Genomic DNA, 13,857 nt, shown 5'->3' on the forward strand with positions numbered 1-13,857 from the left:
AAAAATAAGCGTTTTATCCCCCCTCCTCCATTTCTAATCAATTGGACATTTAATACTAACATGATTGTTTATATTTCATGCTAATTAAAGAGCAATTTGCAATAGGCAGTTTCTTTTTAAAAATCAGTTTTAGAAAACTAAAATGTTTTTAAAATTGACAATTTTCTAGGCTGACAACATCTGAGTTTTGCACAAGACTTAAATACTTATATTAAAAAGGTTTATGTGAATGTGCATGTCTTATACTGTATATATTTGTGATCTCAATCCTAATCTTCTGTGTTCTTGTGTTAATTGCCACAACTCATAATATAAAGAGATTTTTTTTCATGTTGACATAGGCAGTTCTACAAAATGTTTTTTTTCTCTCAAATATTTTTTGTAGTGCGTCTTAGAAGACCAAAGTGTGCGAGCTGTACTACAAAATCAGTTCCATTATAGTAAAAATCTGCGGTGTCTCTCCATGATGTTGGTAAGATTATCAAAGTACCTTATCTGTGTTCTCAAATGCCTCCTCAGGTTGACTGCCGGACTGACAAATCAGTGGGTGATTGCAGGAATGAAATCCAACTGTTGCAAACAGAAAAGTGAAATAAGCTTAATTATGTGCTACTTTGTTATGGCAAAAGGTACTTTTCTTTTTCTTAGTATTGTAATTGTTACTCTTTTCCCAACTCATTTTCAAAATGTTCTTTGACATCCAAGGATGTCAAAAAGGTGTCTTTTTAAAATAATTTGAGTTCTGACTTTGTTAAATTTAAAATTCTACATTTTTAATGTATTCCTTATTGCTGTTCTAGATATTTATGGAGTAAAAACGAAGCTGATTTTGTAGGGTGTTGCCTTTGGTAAGGATTATTTTTTGTGGAACACCTTTGTGTCCACTGTTGTGGTGGTCTTGACCATTCACAAATGGCAGACACAACATAGGTTCTGTATAGTCATGGAAACTAATGCTGACAATATACGTGGTAATCTTTTCATGAATTGCAGGGCCTGGACAGACAGGCCAAAATAAAGCTGCTTCAGGTCACTTTGGAGGTATGTTGTTTAAATCCTAAGAGGCCAGAAGCCATGCCAAAGCTAAGGACTGGAGCACAGCTTTGGCACAGCTTCTGGCCTCTTAGGATGCATCCATCATTTAAACAGCATACCTCCAAAGTGACCAGAAGCAGCTTTATTTTGGCCTGTCTGTTCAGACCCACAATTATCTTTATAAGGTTATATCCAAGAGTATTTGGATTACTGACAAAAACACCAAACGTAAGATGTAAAAAGGCCCTAGAACTAGAATAATTGTTTAATGCAGATTTTGCCTGCAATTTACAAACATAAAGGTGTTCACTCAAATCACTTATGGTTAATCATCTAACTTGGTATTTGCTACTTGTATTGCTACATTTTTCAGATCACTGAATCCCTTTTGCTGTAGGTTTGATCCAGATTTTGTTATATTCAGTGCTTAAATTGGTCATGACTAATGTAATCCCAAATTATTTCAGTGTGCCTGCTCTGAGTATGACTAAGCCCAGATCAAAGTCTGCATTCTACCATAATAGTGCAGAATCTAACTTCTAAGTACTCTAAATACTCTGACTTCAGTTATTTATTTGTGACTGTGAAACCATTTCAATGTTCGGGTTGTTGTAAGCATAGAGACGGTTTACAATAATCTCCTTATGTTCACAGCCATTATTTCTGCAGTCTATGCCTGTTGATTTTTTCATATCATCTGTTATCATCTGTTATCATCATTTAAATTTCATGTCTAAAGGTTTCACTTGAAATTTTTAACAAATGCTAAACTTTGTTCTAGACCATAAAAATATTTGTCTGAAATGGAATGGTAGTTTAAAACCAAAACCTCTATATTAAGATTGGAGAGGAGGAGTGAATTGTCTCAACTTTACAAATCAAATGTTGAAGACTAGAATGTTTTGTCTGTTCTAGTTTTTGAAATGTTGCATTCTTCGTGGCAAGCATCTAAATGATGCAGTCAGTCAAACTGGACTGTTTTAAGTCTGATAAATGTTATATTTATTTTCCATTATATTTATTATTCCATTTTACAGCTGGGATTCATGTTTTGATTCAAGAATTGCTTAATAGATACTGTAACTCTGTAAAGGATACCATTATTCCTATCACTTTCTTGAGTAGCTGTAGAATTGTAACATTCTTAAAACTGGAATTTGCAACTGCTACATTGTTGTAGAATGGAAATTGCAGTCATGCTCTTTGTTGATTACTGTAGCAAATTTTCTGTTATGGATAACTGTAGATACCATTTGGTAAAATCAGTTAAATAAGGTGTGGGTTGTTCTTTTCAGATGCTTACTTTACATAATATAACTGTGTCTCACCCGTATATCACCGCATCAGACTTTCTTGAAGCAAGCAGACTTTGTAGAATGGACTCAAAAGCAAATATTGTACATGGTAAGAAGACAGTATTTACCATCTTAATGAATGTGCAAATAATCTTGAAGCTCAAAAAAAAAAAAAAAAAAAACCAACCCCAGGGCAGGCAATTGATACACTGCACTTTCGTTTTTGCTTCATGGTTAAACCATGGCCCCATACAGACAGGACTAAATTAAGCTGCTTCGAGTCACGTTGGAGGTATGCTGTTTCATTGATGCATGCATCCTAAGAGTCCAGAAGCCACGCCAAAGCCGCGCTCCAGTCCTAAGGAGTGTATTTATCTGACCCTGAAGGTTAGGGACAGTCTGGGGATTCTGTTGGTCTACCACCCACCCTGTTGCCTAACAGACTCCCTGGCCGAGCTGACATAGCTGGTGTTGGAGTCTCCCAGACTTCTTGTCCTGGGGGACCTCGACATCCCCTTCGAGGCCGGCTCATTAGATCTAGCAGGTGCAGCTCAGGAGTTCATGACTTCCATGACAGCCATGGGCCTGTCCCAATTGGTCTCAGGTCCAACACATTGTGCAGGTAATACACTCGATGTGGTCTTTAATACAGATCAGGAGCACCTGTGGGCAGAGATAATTTGTACCTCTGCTCTGTCATGGACAGATCATTTCCTAGTCAAAGTGGGACTGAAGGCTACTACCCATACCCCCCTTGGGGGTGGAGGACCTATTAAGATGGTCTACCCTCGAAGGCTGATGGAACCCAAAAGGCTCCAAGAAACTCTAGAGGGTTTTATGGTTGAGATCGACAGCGATTCTGTTGATGCCCTAGTTGATACCTGGAATAATGACCTTCCCATGGCTATAGACAGTATTGTGCCTGAGCGTCCTTTCCAGCCCACTTCAAATAAAAAACCTTGGTATACAGAAGATCTTTGACAAATGAAGTGGGCCACACAACGACTAGAGCGCTGCTAGCAGAAACATCAGTGTGTATCTGACAAGACACTCCATAAGAACCTATTGGATTCTTATGGAGTGGCAATAGGTGCAGCAAAGAATTCTTTCTATGCTGCATGTATTGCATCTGCAGAGTCTTGTCCAGCAGAGATGTTCAAGGTGGTTAAAGAGTAACCCAACTGTCTCCCACCCTGAACCCTTTAAGGCCTGCTGTGATGCTTTTAACAACTTTTTAGCAGATAAAATCTCTCGGATAAGGGCTGATCTTAACGCCGGCATTTCAACAGAAACAATAAGAGAGGTATCCAGTGACTCCGTGGACTGCATTAAACTGGATCATTTTGAGTTTGTAAATACCAATGAAGTGGACAAGCTCCTTGGAAGCGTAAGGAAGATGACGTGCCCCTCTTGATCCTTGCCCATCTTGGTTGACCACCCAGGGTGGGGATGCTGTGATTGTATTATTACAATCTGTAATCAATACATCCTTCAGGGAGGAAAATTTCCATCAAAGTTAATACTAGCAGTGGTTAAAACGCTCTTTAAAAAAAAACCCGGACCCTCAGGTGAGAAACAACTAGAGACCGGTCTCCTTATTACCATTCTTGGGCAAAGTGATTGAGAGGGCAGTTGCCTTACAGCTCCAAGCTGTCTTGGATGAAACTGATTATCTGGACCCATTTCAAACCGACTTCAGAGCAGGATACGGAGTTGAGACGGCCATGGTCATCGCCTTAGTCGATGATCTCCATCTGGGCATTGATAGGGGAAGTGTGACCCTGTTGGACATCTCAGCAGCTTTGGATACCACAGACCATGGTATCTTCTGGAACACCTGAGGGAGTTGAGTATTGGGGACACTGCGCTCCAGTGGCTCCACTCCTACCTCTCGGGCAGATTCCAGATGGTGAGGCTGGGGGATAGTAGTTCCTCTAAGAGAGAGCTGACATCTGGCGTCCCTCAAGGTGCCATTCTGTCCCCCATGCAGTTTAACATTTACATGAAACTGCTGGAAGAGATCATCCAGAGATATGGGGCGCCGTGTTATCAGTATGTCGATGACACCCAAATATGCTTCTCTATGTCTCTGACTGTTACAGTGACTAAGGACAGCATCTCTCCTCTGAATGCCTGCCTTGAGTCGGTAATGGGCTGGATGAGGGAAAACAAACTCAGGCTGAATCCAGAGAAAACAGAGGTACTTGCAACCTGACCTGGATGGGGTCACACTTCCCCTGAAGGACAAAGTTCGCAGCTTGGGAGTACTTTTGGATCTGTCTCTACAGTTGTCATCTCAAGTAGAAGCGACGGCCAGAAGTGCTTGGTATCAATTTTGGTTGATACACCAACTGTGTCCCTACCTCAACTGAAAGGATCTTGAAGCTGTGGTACATGCTCTGGTAATCTCTCGTCTTGATTACTGTAACACACTCCACATGTGGCTACCCTTTTAACAAGTTCGGAAGCTTTAGTAGTACAAAATATGGCAGCCAGACTGGTCACTGGTTCTTCAAGGTTTGACCACATAACACCAATTTTTTTTTAAAAAATTAAATTTTATCAAATAAACAAAACACACCAACCAAATATACAAACAAACAAAGTGACAATATAAAAAACCACATACATATCCAAATTCATCCAATTTATACATTACCACCACCTTTGAAAAAACTAAATACATTTTAACATAGCTTCTCTAATTAATATCTATTTCCTCTTCCTTTAACCCCCTTCACTCTTCCTTCACTACTTCTTATTGCTTACAACCTTGTTTTCTCTCTTTCCCCTCCTCTTCTTCCTTCTCTTCTCTTCCCTTCTCTCTTCTGTCTTCTTCTCAACAACCTACATTAACTTGATTCCTTAAATTCCACCCCCAACTTCTTTCTACTCTACCTCCACTTAACACCAATTTTAAAAAAACTTCACTGGCTCCCAATTTGCTTCTGGGCACAATACAAGGTGTTGGTTATCACCTTTAAAGCCTACATGGCTTGGGCCTGAGTTACTTACGGGAACGCATCTCCCTATACAATCTGCCCCGCACTCTTAGAACAGTGGGGAAGAATCTGCTGGAATTAACAACTAAATTCGTCTCAACTTTCCAAAGAGCTTTTATTAATAAATAATAATAATAAAACTTTTATTTGTATGCCGCTTTTCTGTGACGGGACAATCAAAGCAGCTCACAACACATTAAAATCCATATTTACAATATTATGTCCCAAATTCCCCCCCTTAAAACAGTTTTAAACATGTTACAATTAAAATATCTATTAAAACAAAATTAAAAATATATGTAGAATGAGGACATAGCGGTGGGCTAATACATGATGTGAGGGGCAGTCATTCTGTGGCCGGGCACTTTTATTCAGGAAAGGCCTGCCGGAAGAGATCTGTCTCGACAGCTTTTTTAAAGCTGTCTAAGCTGGCAATTTGACGGATCTTGTCTGGCAGACCGTTCCATAGTTTGGGAGCAATTGCAGAGAAGGCCCTCTGGGAGGTAGCAGTTAGTTTGGTGTTTAAAGGCTGCAATAGATTCCTCCCAGAGGACTTGAGTGTGGGGCAGATTATATGGGAGCAGGCGATCCCTCAAATAGGTTGGGCCCAAGCCATGTAGGGCTTTAAAGGTTATAACCAACACCTTGTACTGTGCCTGGAAACTAATAGGCAGCCAGTGAAGAGATTTTAGGACGGGTGTTATTCGGTCACTCCTAGTTTTTCCGGCAACCAGCTTGGCTGCCATATTTTGCACTAGTTGAAGTTTCCGGACTAGGCACAAGGGTAGCCCCATGTAGAGTGCATTACAGAAATCAAGTCATGAAGTTACCAGTGAATGTACAACATTTTCTAGGTCCTTTACTTCCAGGAAAGGGCGCAGCTGGCGTATCAGCTGAAGCTGATAACAGGTGCTCCTGATCGTCGCATTCACCTGATTTCTCATGTGAAGTGACGAATGTAGGAGCACCCCCAGACTGCAAACACAGTGCTTTGTGGAGAGCGTAATCCCATCTAGGACTGGAGGTTGCAACCCTATACCTGTTTTGGGGGCCCCTACTGTAAGTACCTCCATTTTGTCTGGATTCAGCCTGAGTTTGTTTTTCCTCCTCCAGCCCATTACCACTTCAAGACACTGATTGAGGGGAGAAATGCCCTCTGTTGTCATAGCTGCTGATCGGGACATGGAGAAATATATTTGGGTGTCATCAGCGTACTGATAACATCCTGCCCCATGTCTGCGAATGATTTCTCCCAGCGGCTTCATTTAAATATTGAATAGCATCTGGGACAGTATGGCACCTTGAGGGACGCCACATTTAAGCTCCTTTTTCAAGGAGTGACTGTCCCCGAGCATCACCTTCTGGAATCTACCCGAGAGGAAGGACCGGAACCACTGGAGTGCAGTGCCACCGATTCCTAACTCCCAGGCTCCAAGTGGATGTCATGATCTATTGTATCGAAGGTCGCTGAGAGATCTAGAAGCTTCCTCTGTCAATGCCTAGACGAAGATCGTCAGCCAGAGCAACCATGGCAGTCTCCACCCCATATACTGTCCTGAAGCCGGTTTGAAATGGGTCTATATAATGGGTTTCATCCACGATGACTTGGAGTTGAAGGGCGACAGCCCTCTCGATCACCTTGCTCAAAAATGGTAGATGGGATACAGGCCTGTAGTTCTTCATATCCAGGGGGTTGAGCGAAGGTTTTTTCAGGAGCGGTCTAACAACCGCCTCTTTTAAGCAAGTTGGAACACAGCCTTCCCTAAGGGATGCATTGATGACATTTCTAAGAAATGCCATCAAGGCATCACCCTCCTGGACGGCCAGCCATGATGGGCAGGGATCGAGGGGACATGTCGTCTTCTTCACATTTCCAAGGATCTTGTCCACATCCTCAGTATTCACAAGCTCAAATCAATCCAGTTTAACCTCAACAACAGGTTCACTAGACACCTCATCAGTTGATTCTGCTGCAGTCCCGGCATCGAGGTTGGCTCTTATCTGAGAGATTTTATCTGCGATGTAGTTGTTAAAAATATCACAGCAGACCGTTGTTGGGCAGTACTTCTCAAATAGGGGGGCGCGAGGCTCCATAAAGGGGGGCTCGAGACTCCATAAAGGGGGGCTCGTTTGACCAATTTTATAGACAAATGATACTATTTACACTCGCGCGGGGGGCGCGAAATGTTTTCTTCTTCCTAGGGGGGGCATGACAGAAAATAATTGAGAAGCACTGGGTTAAGCAAAGGGTTCTGTACAGGTGGAACCTGTGTCAGTTCCCTTACCACCCTAAACAACTCTGCTGGACGGGACTCCACAGATGCGATACGTGCAGCGGAGAAAGATCTCTGCGCTGCCTATATTGCCTCTCTATAGGTACGAAGAAATTTCCTATGACAAGTTCTGTCAGATAAGAGTCGAGTGTCATGCCAGTTGCGCTCTAATCGTTGTCTAACCCACTTTTACTATAGCTGCTCCAATCGTTGTCTAACCCACTTTCAGGAGGGCAGTTAAGATGGTAAGCATCTTCCGGTAAGCATTTCCACCCGATCTCATGTAAGACACAGTTCCACCTTCTTGAATAGGATGAGTACATCCTTGCTTCACTGTCACTTGTGATACACGGTTTTTAATTGGTAATTAAATCTGGTATCTTCCCAGTGTCCTCTCACACCTGCAGTGCCCGCTAAGTTGCAGTTTATTAGTTTTCCACCCCTCTCAAATTTTCTGTATTACAGCACAGTGCTCCTTTTTTTCCAGTTCAGTTTACATTTTGTGTATCTTAGTGTTTTAATAAAATAAATCTCCTGATATATTTTAATATAATAATAATAATAATAATAATAATAATAATAATAATAATAATAAGTAATAGGTTTTATTTATATACTGCCCAATCACTGGGAATCCGAGCGGTTTACAATAGAGGGGATAACAGACAGTTCCCTGCCCACAGGCTTACAATCTAAAAGACACGACACAAAAGGAGAAGGGAATGGTGAGGGGGGGAAGGAATCAGGTCCAGCATTCTTCTCTCCCTCTGAGGCCTGGACCAAGGCAGATGGACCGGAGGGAGGGCTCTTCTTCTTCAGGCTAGCCCCTGATGGTACTGGGCCAGCCTTCTCTCTCCCTCAGAGGCCGAAAGATGACAGTTAGGGAGGGAGGAGCCTCTGTCTTCAGGCCAGCCCCTGATGGTACTGGGCCAGCCGTCTCGCTCCCTCAGAGGCCGAAAGATGACAGTTAGGGAGGGAGGAGCCTCCTTCTTCAGGCCACCCCCTGATGGAACTGGGCCAGCCTTCTCTCTCCCTCAGAGGCCGAACGATGACAGTTAGGGAGGGAGGAGCCTCCTTCTTCAGGCCGGCCCCTGATGGTACTGGGCCAGCCTACTCTCTCCCTCAGAGGCCGAACGATGACAGTTAGGGAGGGAGGAGCCTCCTTCAGGCTAGCCCCTGATGGTACTGGGCCAGCCTACTCTCTCCCTCAGAGGCCGAAAGATGACAGTTAGGGAGGGAGGAGCCTCCTTCTTCAGGCCAGCCCCTGATGGAGCTGGGCCAGCCTTCTCTCTCCCTCAGAGGCCGAAATATGACAGTTAGGGAGGGAGGTGTGCTGGGGAGATTGTTTAGGGGGAGAAAAATTTGAGCAAGTAGAGCTTTCTCCATTTGAATATCCCTCTTTTACAAAGCATTTGCTTTTGAAGTTCAGACTTCCTTGACCTTCATTTTGAGGTCTTTAGAAAAAGAAGAATATAATGCATCATATAAAATCTCAGTAAATCAAATTATTAAAGCTGTGCAACTATGAAATGAAAAGAATTAACTGTCATTTCTCTTACAGGTCTTTCTGTGCTGGAATTCTGTCTCATAATAGCTATGAAACATTTAAATGACACTTATGATGGAGAACCTTTTAATTTTCAGATGGTTTATAATGGTAAAGTGATCTATTATTGGGTTTTTTTAATAAAATGTAAAATAATTTATTTACAACTTAATATGTAAACATTAAACATATTAAAATGCATTGTTGGGTGTACTGGGAGTTTAGAAAAACTAGTGTTGTTGTGCCCCCCCCCCCGGCAAAACTAATTACCTATGTATTTGTTCATGCAGAGTATCAGATGTTTGTTCAGAGGAAGGCCCATACAGTGTACAGTTTTGAGAAGCCTGTTGTCATGAAGGTATGTTTATAACTATTTTGCGTTTTTGGGTTACTTCATTGCTGCTTTAATGGCATGAACAATGAATAGTTTGAAATGATGTGTAATAATAAATGAAGTTGTATGTAGAGAGATCTTGTAGCATCTTTGAGACTAACTGAAATAAAGAAGTTGGCAGCATGAGCTTTCGTAGACTTCAGTCTACTTCCTCAGATGATGTTCTGTTTAGCAGTTTTGCTAAAAACTACATACTATGAATGTTGAGAATCTGATCAGTGGTTTAATTTTAAATTGCCTGGTACTGTGCTGCCCTCTGGTGTGAATTATGTATATTTGTGGAGTATTCTATCCTAAATGTGAAAGATCTTTGTAAACTGGTATTGTTTTTTTATAAGAATACAGGTTGAGTCTCCCTTATCTGAAATGCTTGAGACCAGAAAGTATTTTGGGTTTTGATTTTTAAAAGATTTTGGAATACTTGTATTTGCATACACACACACACACATACATAATGAAATGTCTTGGAGAAGGGACCCAAGTCTAAACAATACACACACACACACACACACACACACACACACACACACCTTGAAAGGAATTTTATACACTGTGTTTAATCATTTTGTGCAAGAAACAAAATTAATGTTGTGTTTTTTAGAGTACAGTTGGACCCTGGTAGCCACTGATTTTTTTCTCAACAGATTCATGGTTGAAAAATATTTTTTAAAAAATATAAATTCCAAAAAGCAACCCTTGACTATGCCATTTTATACCACTGCTGGCTTATTTTACTATCCCATTGTAAATAATGGGATTTGAGCATCCACAGATTTTGGTATCCACGGGGGTCTTGGAACCAAACCCTAGCAGATACCAAAGGCCCACTGTATTTCAGATTTTGGAATTCCAGATAAGGGAGACTCTGCCTTTAGCCTAAAGCAGGCATTTGGAATATGCGACCTTCCAGATGACATTGGTTTCAGTTCCCATCAACCCCCACCAATAACTGTCCTTATTAAAGATATTAGGAGGAGAGGTCAGTAGTGGAAAAGTCACACATTCCTCATCCCTGGATTAAAGTAAGGGTGAGGTTTCGATAAACGTTAAATGCAGTTTGTTAATATCTTCTCTTTTCTTTTTCTTTTTCTTTCTAAATTAAATTTTATTGGTAAAATACTACAAAACCAATCATTAGTCAAACAACAGAATACAGAAAAGAAAGACGAAAAAGAAAAAGAAGAAAAAATTATAGAAACACATCCACTTACCAATCTCTTCTTAAAATCATCTATCACCTAACTTCATATTCTTAAATCCATCCTTACTTCTTACATCCAACATATAACTTGTCTCACGTTCAATCTCTGTCCTACCTCGACTTCCTTCCCTTACATAGCCAGAATATTCATCCCTGCTTAAGATTTTCTTATTCGCTTCTTTTTTCAATATGTTTGAAGACAAAAATCATTCATTGTTTATCTTACATTACTATGTTGAGCAAGAGGTTCAAGATGAAGAATCTGGAAGAAGGATTGGAAGATATAAATTCAGAATTAGCCAATATTGTATTATCTAACAAAAAGGCATTGTTGTCCAGATTATATCAATACCTGTTGTAATTATACACAGATGACAAAGCAGTAAAGGAAAATATGGTAAAATGGGCACAAAGTATAGGTTATAATTTGGCTATGGAGCAATGAGAAAAAACATGGGGAAAGAGACTTAAGTTATACAAGATGTCAGGATATAGAGGAAAATTATTACAAGATATTTTATAGATGGTATCTGATACCAGATAGGATCTATAAAATATATCAAAGCAAGTGTTGGAAGTGCCAAAAAGAAATAGAAACCATTTATCATATCTGGTGGATATGTCTAATGGCCCAAAATATTGAAATCAGATTAAATTAACAATTAATTAAATATTATCTATAAATATAAAACTAAAACCTGAAATCTTTCTCCTGATTATGGTAGATGAATCTGGAGAAAATAAATATGGTCGACTATTATTTCATTTGATTGTTGCAGCCAGGATGGTCTTTGCAAAATGGTGGAAAAACAACAACACTCCCGAAAAGGAAGATTGGGAACTGAAAATCTATGAGATAATAGAAATGGATAAGATGACTAGAGGGTTACAAAATGCAGATGTAAACAAATATCTAGATGATTGGAAAGTAATAATTGATTTTTTGTTAAAAAGTGGGGAGAAATCACCATTATAAACTTTAAACGGGAATAAAGTTAAAAAGTGAGATAGTTATGTTTGTTAGATACTGTATTATATTTTCTACTTCCTCAGTTTTTAAAGACTGTTGGGAGATAATATTTGTAACTTATTTAATTTCTTCTGTTGCTAGGCTTTTGAACACTTGCAGCATCTTGAATTGATAAAATCTGTGGAAGGGCCGTCTAACTGTGCTCAAAGAGAATACATGTTAATGAAGTTGCTTTTGGACAACAGTCAAATTATGGATGCTTTGCAGTTCTACCCAAATTGCCCAACGGATGTCAAGCAGTGGGCTATGTCTTCAGTAAACTGAGGTGTCTATACACTCTGTGAATAATTATCCTTGACTGTGTAGAGCAAGTCAAAGAGTGAACTATGTCTTCAGTAAATACCAGAAATTTGGATCTCAGGAAAATGACACTTGAATTATGAGTTTACCATACCAGAAATTGATATTGTTAATGAAAAGCCACTCTTGATATTATGCATGTTTTTCTTTGGTATCATCTTGTATATAGTCAAATAATGATTGGACCTTTTTACTTTATTAAATAATTTTCACCTGAGTAAGAAAGTGAAACTAGATGTTTTTTCAGTGTTTTAAATGAAATAAAATTAATGCTATTACGTCATTTAACTTATATGAAGAAGAACCAGAAGGGAATATTCTCTAGTTGGTGGCAGAGTCTCCATTAAATTGAACTGTCAGCTGAAGGTTTGCATTGTTATCCTTCAGTACAGTAGCAGATTCTTTGTCTCAAATCTTGAGCAGCCTGATCACATTAGGTCCTCCATATCCATGGATTCAACTATACACTGCTTGAAAATATTTTTCACGCCCTCCCTCCCCCCATCCAAAAAGCAAACCTTGATTTTGCCATTTTATATCAGGGACATCATTTTACTATGCCATTGTATTTAATGGGACTTGGGCAACCACAGATTTTGGTACCCATGGGGGGTCCTGGAGTCAAACTTCAGTGGACACCAAGGGCCCACTGTAGTTCAATAAAATGATTTTCTAATTCATAATGGCAGGAGTAATTTTGTTATACTTCTAAATTGATAATCCTATTAAACTGCTTTAGCAGAGGTATAGTTACAGAATTGTAACAAGAGCCTGACACTTTGGGCTGGTAGATAAGATATCTACTGTGTCTTCATTTCCTTCTTGAGTGTATATATCCCTTTCCCCACTCTTTACATTACAGTTAGTAAACAGTGGATATGTGACACACACTCTGGTTGAGGAAAAACTGGGAGGTGATACCCTAAACTGAAACACACAAGTGAGTGGACAAAAAGTTTAGGGGGGATAAAAATGGTAAGTACACAGCAATTTTATTAAAACAATATGTTGCAATAGAATGCTAAAAAGATGATGAAAAAATTACAAAGCTATCCTAAGCACAAAAAGGCTTGTTCTGGCCTGTGAGCCACGCCCTAACATACACAAGGCTAATATTGCCAATCAGTACTAGGCTTGGGAACTGCAAATCCCATAAAAAGGTCAAGCACACTAAGTACCAGTGCACTGGCAGATCCTCTGTGCCTCTCAGTATGGAATAAAAAGAGATAGTACAGTATGCCCATATAGTTGGGAAGTGCACAGCAGAGAACAAATTAAAAGGGATAACACAGTGCGCCTATTACAGTTGGGAAATACAAAATAGAAACCAGACGCGTTTCGACTGAACGTCTTCGTCAGTGGTCATAAAGAACTGTGAAGATAAAATAAGTATGAGTCACAAACAACAACATATAGGCAAAGAAGAAGACCAAATGATTAAAAACACATAATACATAAATACCTAATATAGCAGCCTTGTAAGGTATATCATGTAATATGAAGGGACATCCAGTCACTGTAGGCAAGTTCTTGGTCCTCTTGGACCTAGTATAATGCCTGAAAGAATATGTATGCAGGCAATTTATGGATTATAAATTGTAATAGTCAAAAGTATTTTTATATAAATGCATTCCAAATTATATCCATACCTACCTCGGACTTGGATGTCCCACATGTAATTGCAAACCCTAATGGAGTTTAGCAAGTGGGAACTCTATATCCCTTCCCAATCACAGAAACTGATACACCTGTTGACCCCCACCTGAGAGCAATCTGTAGCA

The 13,857-nt window shown here is 39.9% G+C and overlaps 1 protein-coding gene across 5 annotated transcripts in view; it reads left to right on the plus strand.

Moving 5' to 3' along the window:
- The window catches only part of ORC4 (origin recognition complex subunit 4), a 44,802-nt gene extending 32,509 nt beyond the window's left edge, over positions 1–12,293 (plus strand). For all 5 annotated transcript variants that reach the window (XM_042446341.1, XM_042446371.1, XM_042446350.1 and 2 more), the window contains 5 exons: positions 386–472; positions 2,331–2,439; positions 9,167–9,262; positions 9,442–9,509; positions 11,858–12,293. In XM_042446341.1, the coding sequence (XP_042302275.1) occupies positions 386–472; positions 2,331–2,439; positions 9,167–9,262; positions 9,442–9,509; positions 11,858–12,040 (543 nt within the window). In that variant the 3' untranslated portion in view covers positions 12,041–12,293. The remainder of the gene's footprint in view (positions 1–385; positions 473–2,330; positions 2,440–9,166; positions 9,263–9,441; positions 9,510–11,857) is intronic.
- Positions 12,294–13,857: the final 1,564 nt, after the last annotated feature.

The sequence above is a fragment of the Sceloporus undulatus genome, chromosome 1, assembly GCF_019175285.1.
Source record: "Sceloporus undulatus isolate JIND9_A2432 ecotype Alabama chromosome 1, SceUnd_v1.1, whole genome shotgun sequence".
Classification (NCBI taxonomy): domain Eukaryota; kingdom Metazoa; phylum Chordata; class Lepidosauria; order Squamata; family Phrynosomatidae; genus Sceloporus; species Sceloporus undulatus.